Genomic DNA, 8244 nt, shown 5'->3' on the forward strand with positions numbered 1-8244 from the left:
TAAATATTAAAAAAACTTACTGAATCAAACCTAATTCTTTACAAAGCTAAAAAACGTAACACGGTCGCCGTTTTACCCAATGATTTGTAAATTAAGAAAATGAATGACTTTCTTAACAATTTAAATATATTAGAACTAAAAAACGACCCTACAAAAAGATTTTCTACTCAAGTTTCAGAAACATTCAATAAAATCAAATTTGTCTTTGACAAAAAAGAAATTTGGTAATAGCAATCCTTCCTTCCTTAATTTAATCAAAATACACAGAAAGGATAACCGTATGAGACCCGTTGTTTCCTATTTCAATGTCCCAATCGAAAACATTACAAAGAATTAGCACACTCACTGAACTATTAGATTTTAAACCCAAACAAACTGTAAATAATACTTTAAAATTAGAGAACAAGTTAAGAAATATTTATTTACCCCCAAATGCAAAATTAATCTCATTTGACATAAAAAACTTATTCCCATATATTTCTACTAAGTTAAAAGAAGTATTAATGGAAGATTTGTCCAATGTAGACTAACAGAAGTAATAATGCTAATTAACCCAAGCCATAATCAAAATTACTTCACATTTAATGGGATTTTTTTTCAAAAAAGCGGCCTTCCAATGGGTTCATCTCACCATTCTAGGCAAATTATTTTATGAACAATTTTGAGAAGATTTAAAAACCTTATTACCCTTTACACAACATATCCACTCATATTTTGGGTAAGTAGATATCATACATTTCAGTCGGCACAGAACGTCAATTTCACAGTTGTTTTTTTTTCTCATTAATTTGAGGTTATCTATAGTGGGTAAAATTAATTCAAAAATTACTTCACTAATACATTGATTTAATGCTACAAAAATTCAGAGCATCTAATTAATTATTATACATTAGTTCGACGATTCTTCGATCTACACTCTTAGGTATGTATTTTCGGATGTTGCTGTCATCTCCTTGTAACTTGGTGGTTGAGTGAGAGTATGGGTGCGTAAAACTAGGGGCTGTGGTTCGAGTTCTAGCAAGAGAGTGACAGCAATAACAATTTTTCCTCATTAATAAAGGCTACTGTTAGTGGGTAAAATTAATTCAAAAATTAATCCAATAATACATTGAATTACGCTACTAAAATTCCACGAAAGACAGACGCAAGTGAGGAAAATAAATATCGACTTGTTATTAATTATCGAAATCTTAATGAAAAAACGGTGAAAGACAAATGTCCTCTACCAAAAATTGAAGAAATCCTCGACAACTACGGAAGAGAGTCGCTTTTCTTGGTTTTATTATAGAAGATAGCAAAGTACAGCCTCTTAAAGACAAATTGTTGTCTATTAAGCATTTTCCACAACCTAACACGCCGAAACAACTTCAACCCTTTTTCGGTTTTACCGGGTATTTTAAAAAATTTTTACAGTCATATTCTCTACTTGCGGAGGAGAGATTAATTGATTTATTCAGGAAAAACTATAAATTTGAATTGGGCACATGCTGAATAAAAATATCACAACTTCTTGTATCAGGACCTGTTTTAATTCGGTGTCTCTCACTCCATCAATAAATGCTTGCACTGCCAGTTGGTTGAAGTAGGCAGAGAGGTAGGCTAATCTTACGAGGCTCTCCACAACAGACTTAAATTATTGAAGAGTCTCGTTACTTCGTTGGTTACAGCTATTCAGTTGCTTCTAATGTACCTGTTGTAGATGATTATCGTCGTATCTCATTTCTATGCGGAAGATTCGGGCATCGCTTGGAGTATATTTAACGTCTCTCCTCCTAAAGAAATTATTGGTGTTGCAGTGTTGCCTTTTCTGAATAAATTCATGCCTTTGCCTCTGCCACTGCACGAAGCTACTTCACGAAAACATACCACGAGGTCTTCCCATCGAGTGTAGGAGGTGTAATTTTTACTGGACTTGCACTGGGATTGTCAGCTCTGACCGTAGAGGTTAATTTTAGCCTTTAAATTATCTTATTCCTTCAATCTCTTTTTCCATTATGGTTTCCCTTTCTTGTATTTTCTTTCCCATTCCATTGTTAATATCATTTATCTTGTCTTCCATTCTCAAAAGTATTCCTTCTTGTATGCCCTTTATATCTGTTTTCATTTCCTGCTTCATTTCTTCTTGTCATATTTTCATGTATTCTCTTACTGCTTTTCATTTTTGCTTCATTTCTTCCGATTCGTTTTTTGTTTCTTCTTGTCCTTCAATTTTCTGTTTCATTTCCTTTCACCATTGCCATCAAAGCCTTTATTTGTTCCCTCATTTCTACTTCGATACTTCTGGTTGTAACAGGCATGACTTTTTTTAGAAATTCTTCGACTCTGGTAAAATGTTCTTTCTTCGCGAGCTTTCTGATTATGTAAGGCTTTTCACGGTTATTCACAATCCGTGGAAAATTCGATGGAATTGAACTGGTATTTTTTCTTCTAGGGCTTTCTGGTTTGTTGGGGTTATTTGCGATTAGTAGAAACTTCCAGAAAATTGGCCAATGGAACGTTCTAGAATATTTGATGGAAAAATTCTCCTCATTCTTTTTTAGTCGTCTCTACACCACACCTGACCCCAAATGTCACGTATTCAAGCACCTTTCTGACTATTGACTAATTTACTTAATTACTTACTGTCTAATTAACATTGCTATTACTAATTAATCTTTATTTTTTTACTGTATCACACACTTTATCATTCCTTCGCTATTCATATTTCGTTTTGTATCCCCTCATCGCTAAAAATCGAACTTACACTTCCCAACTCTCGGCAACTTTGAACTTGAGTTGCCTACACGGAATAATACGTAATTTTGCGTTTATAGTAAAGAGATATCTACGCCTAGATTTCTTCAACCTAATGCTTCTATCCCCAAGACCCACAAATTTAACCCAATACAACATCCAATTATATACCATTTATATAACATAACATTCACCATAAATAAACAACAAACCACAATGTCAAATTGTTGTGACAAAACAATGGGAGACTCAATAATATTGTACCTTCCTAAGGCGAACGAAGCTTTCAATACTTACTTAATTTACAAAACGTCTCAATAGTTAAATGGAGGAATTCATTTTTTAGCTATTTAATTGTTCATTTTTATACATCTATTTTTGATTTACCAAATTACGCCCCCACCCCTTCTTTACCCTTTCTCCTACTATCAAAATTCGAATCTGTTCCGTAGCTGGAACTATATATCTACACTATGTCTGATCAGTATTTCGGAAAATTAAAGGGGTAACATTTAGAGACATTGTAGAGTGCATCTCGTGATAGCATCATAATGTAGGGGATGAAAAAAGTATGTCAAAAAGTACCCCAGTTAACGAACCGTCAATGACTGAAAACAGTTGTCGCATTATCTTATCGTCTTTCGTCATCCCAAACGTCAACCGACGAAACACACATACCTATTCGTGACTTTCGCAACAATTGATACGTAGACAAGTCAATTGTACATAATGATTAGTAATAATCTACACTCGTTAGCGTTCAATTATCAAAGTANGTAGGCCTGTAAATTTGAACTGTTAGAATTTTTGGAAAATTTCTGAACTTTTCATCGGGACTGCTGTGAAAAGTCAGTAAGCCAAGTAAAAGCCAAGTACAGAAACTTATAGGTATAATAGTCGTAAGACTGTTTTCTATTGAATGTTAACGAATTTAGTAATAGTACTGCGGAGATAATTTTTAATTTTATGAAGTACCGAAGATAATGTCTTCGCCGTGTAGTTAGGCACAGGCAGCAGACATAGTCAGCAATATTCATAATGCAATATTGATATGCGGATGTACCTATGTCTTCGAGATGCTTTTCGTTAATGTAAAAAAACTCTATTGGAGGGTTGTGCTAGGAGCCACATCTATGGACTTTAGATGTTGCCGAAAATGTACACACTCATTTTAGAAATTAGCCGCATCAGCAGGTATGTTTACTAATTTTGTATAATTGAGGCCAATCTGGACTTTACTACCTCATATATGAATATGATGAAGTATAGTTTGTATACATCATTACCTTTTTATACTAAGCTAAAAACCTTATCCACGACATACGAATGTAAATAAAAGTATTCTCATAAGTAAAAGTGTAAATACAAGTTAAATCCATCCAAATTTTGACAATTGAGTACCGTTGTCGAGGCCCACTGTGCATGGTGCTTCACACATTTTAATCAGAAAAACCTTTTTCACCATACTTTAACCTAAACCAATAATGCACAACACTTCGCACAAGTCAACCAGTGTCTTTTCTAACCATAACCTAAGTTTACAGAAAGTACCATTTAACGCAAACTAATCAAAAAATCCTCTCTCACTATAACGTAATCAAAACAAATTGTGCCTGGTCATCACCCATGTAAATCAGGGTATCCCCCCCATAGCTTGCTAAAGTTTATGATATAAACTACGATGGACATCTGAAGTGTATGTGTGAATTGCACTTAAGTCGAGTGTGCCCCTCAAACAAAACACGGCAGCCAGAAAACTATCATCAGTCAACTTTATGGGGCGCAAGTTGGCTTACGAAGAAGTCGTTATTTCAAGACTGGACCGCGCTAACTCATTATTTATAGAAGTCTCTATAAGCTACCACAATATTAAAATGGTTATCGATACAGGGGCATCCAACACCATCGTTTGCCCTTGTATGGTATCGGAATGGCAAATTCGACCTTTGGCCAAAAGACTGATTTTAACTACAACTACCGGGAAGACTTCACCAATCCATGCAGAATGCAACGTCCACATTAGAATTGGAAATGCGATCCTATACATTTGGGTATTGGTGGCCTACATAGTACATGATGTCATCAGTGGATTAGACCTTCTTCAAGAAAATGGAATCGACTTAAATCTAAACACTACAATACACATCGGTGAAGAAGAGATAGTTATGTTAAATCCTAAGACCAGGCTTGCTGCTGAAGGGTAACATTTAGAGACGTTGTAGAGTGCATCTCGTGATAGCATCATAATGTAGGGGATGAAAAAAGCATGTCAAAAAGTACCCCAGTTAACGAACCTTCATCCCAAGCGTCAACCGACGAAACACACATACCTATTCGTGACTTTCGCAACAATTGATACGTAGACAAGTCAATTGTACATAATGATTAGTAATAATCTACACTCGTTAGCGTTCAATTATCAAAGTATTACTACAAAATACAAAAATAAGTTGAGTGTGAAAATGCCAAACAAAAAGCAATATAATCACATGCAGAATATGCGGATATGGTGGTCACTTATGGATGATGCAATGGAAATGTACTAGTGGCATCACGCGAATACGCGTCATCGTCATTGACGGAGCAATTAAGGCTTTCGGTTAGATCATTACCTTCATGTTTATGTACATCACTGAGTGGTGCGAAATTGTTCATTCTAATTTTTTTTCACATACCTTCTTCTCCCGTAATTTTCCGGAGTACTGGTAGACATAATGTATATATTAACACATTAGTATAAAGTCACAAGTAATTTACAAAAATGCCTGCTTATATTCAAAAACCAAAATTGTAATTGTTTCTATTTGAAATTTGAAAAATTCGATGATGGTCCAAAAAAAATAAGAACTTATTAAAAAGGTTGTACATTTGGAGATATAAATAAGAATATGTGTTTCCGCTATTATAATGATTTCATACTGTAATACATACCTTCATTGATTCAATCCCAAAGTCTGTACAGGAGTGTTCCATGAACATATCAGTTTCAATAAAGCTACCTTCGTCACAAAATACATGGATTCTTTCTCGAGCTGTAAGTTTCCCCTGTAAAAATGATAATAATATTAGTCACTGTGAATTAAATTAGTAGAATTCGTATTCATTTTTTTTTATTTTTTGGCATTCACTTTGGTTTTTCTTTTATACCTAGATCTTAATACAAATGTGTATATAATTAAAAATACTGTAGCTACTTTTTTTAGTTTTATAACTAAATAATCTTGAAAGGAATCTACTTTACAATCTAGTAATGAAATAAAAGGCTTTATCAAGTATTACAAATTACTTTTCAGTTTTGTAATTCAGCATGCTCTTATCGGCATTTAGTCTACATTATCAGAGGTAATCACGATTTCAATTTTAATATTAGCTCTCGTTGTTGTGTATTAACGCGTGTATCAACCTTTCCGCCGTTTCCCGAACGTTCCAGTAGCTGTGCCTATAACATTCGGTCCCAGCGTTCTCCTTTGAGAACATTTCTCTCCGGAACCTTCCTTTCATCTACTCCGTACTTTCGTTTGTATATATATGCCCGCTCATCACACTCAGGTTCGGCTGAAGAGGACCTAAGTGGTCCTAGAACGGCCTGAGGTAGAGGGGTTTTAGTTGGTAGGTCCGAGGACACCTTCCTCGGGAATCCGACACTACCCAGTCGTACGGACGGCTGGGTGTCTTTTGAAGATTTCTCCTCTTCCACGAAAACATAGAAAAAAACACTCGTCTACTCGGGACCACTCTAAAATTAAATCGACTCTGTGTCATTATAAATAAATAGAGCTTGTTGTTTATAAACTAGTGGTTGTTATTTACCTTTACCTCACGATTTAACAGTGGTGTCAGGAGTGGGATAAGATAAATAACTTTGTGAAATCGAGTGAACATTCTAACTCCAATGCAAGTGAGTGCACCGAACTCAGTTTATCGCAGTGCGTGTTAGAAAAACTTCTCTCCATTTATCTTTACCATGCCGGATTTAACTTCTGAGCAACTCCAACAATTTTCGGTAATCATCGCCGACGCTCTCCGGCAGACAACAGGGTCAGCACTGTAGTCATCAGAGCCTCGACTGTCACAGCTTTCAATGCAACCGTATTGTGCAATCGACGGGACGACTGTAGCCGACTATTTCACTCTATTTCAAGGTACCAGCGGTTCAACACGCACACTTTGCACGGGTCTACATGGGTTCTGAGCTCAATGATGTCTTGAAGATCCTGGTGAGTCTCGCTGATCCGGGAACTCTGTCATACAATGAGATCCAACATAAACTGGCAGGTCACTTCGACGTCACCCGTAACAAGTTCGCTGAGAGAATTAAATTTTGGAGCGTTATGCAGAAGCTAGGAGAGACCATCGCTAGCTTCACCTTAAGACTGCGCCAGTTTGCAACGTTTTGCGAGTACGGCACATTCTTCGATCGCATGTTAATCGAACAAATGCTCGCATGGTTGGAATCACGAGAAATGTGCGACGAAATTATCGCAAAGAAACCAGAGAACTTCACCGCGGCATATGAAATCGCACAGTCAGTCAGGACAGAAGCAATCGCTCGCGAGACCAGAAAGATTCACATCTGAGGTGACTGAAAAACAGCAGGCTGTAATGATTTCGACCTTCCGCACCCTGGAACCTGGACAAAAAGTCTACTTCCTGTCTGGCTACATCAAGCTGGTAATGTGGCTCCCTGGAATAATTGTGACACGCACTGGTGACCTTCACTACGAGATCAGTTACCAGGGATAACGATTCAAGCGTCACATTGATCAGATCGCTTTGTTGGCACGAACGAGGACAAAACCAACGACCTAGGATCAACCAATGAGCAACCAAGCCAGAGACGAGTTCACTTCAACGAGACAACAGCGATTGCAACAGTGATCACCAGAAAACACTTACAGCAACAGTCCAAACACCAGCCACACTAGTAAACAGAGCTCCACCTATTACCCAGACCCCAGTTATTCCCCGCAGAGGTACTCGCCAGCGCCAACCACCATTGAGATTCTCTCCTAATTAAACATCCATTTAAAAGAGGGAGGAAATGTTGTGTATTAACGCGCGCATCGACCTTTCCGCCGTTTCCCGAACGTTCCAGTAGCTGTGCCCATAACACTCGGTCTCAGCGTTCTCCTTAGAGAACATTTCTCTCCGGAACCTTCCTTACCTCCACTCTGTACTTTTAGCGTTTGTATATATATGCCCGCTCACCACACTCGCGCAGTCTCTCGTTGATTCTGGACCGCTCTAAAGTTAAATCGACTCTGTGTCATTATAAATAAATATAGCTTGTTGTTCATAACTAGTGGACCGAGCGGCATGGCCTTGAGGTTTAGACCATTGCTTAGCATTCGGGAGGACGCCGGTTCAATTCCGGGTCCGTCTGCCTTGGTCCGAGTTTTTCTGTGGTTTCCTTGGATCACCTAGGCAAATGCTGAGGCAGTAATATTCCACAGATAATCTTTCATTCTCTTCTGTCTTCATTTCGTCCGTCTCATCTTTCTCACCCGAACC

At 37.3% G+C, this 8244-nt stretch overlaps 1 protein-coding gene across 1 annotated transcript in view; it reads right to left on the reverse strand.

Moving 5' to 3' along the window:
- Positions 1-6210, reverse strand: part of LOC108738708 (propionyl-CoA carboxylase beta chain, mitochondrial-like) — a 36064-nt gene extending 29854 nt beyond the window's left edge. Inside the window, 2 exon segments of the mRNA XM_025975367.1 lie at positions 5665-5778; positions 6157-6210. Of these exon segments, the coding sequence (XP_025831152.1) occupies positions 5665-5778; positions 6157-6210 (168 nt within the window).
- Between the last annotated feature and the right edge of the window lie 2034 nt (positions 6211-8244).

Source organism: Agrilus planipennis, unplaced genomic scaffold (assembly GCF_000699045.2).
Source record: "Agrilus planipennis isolate EAB-ADULT unplaced genomic scaffold, Apla_2.0 scaffold207, whole genome shotgun sequence".
In the NCBI taxonomy this organism is placed as follows: domain Eukaryota; kingdom Metazoa; phylum Arthropoda; class Insecta; order Coleoptera; family Buprestidae; genus Agrilus; species Agrilus planipennis.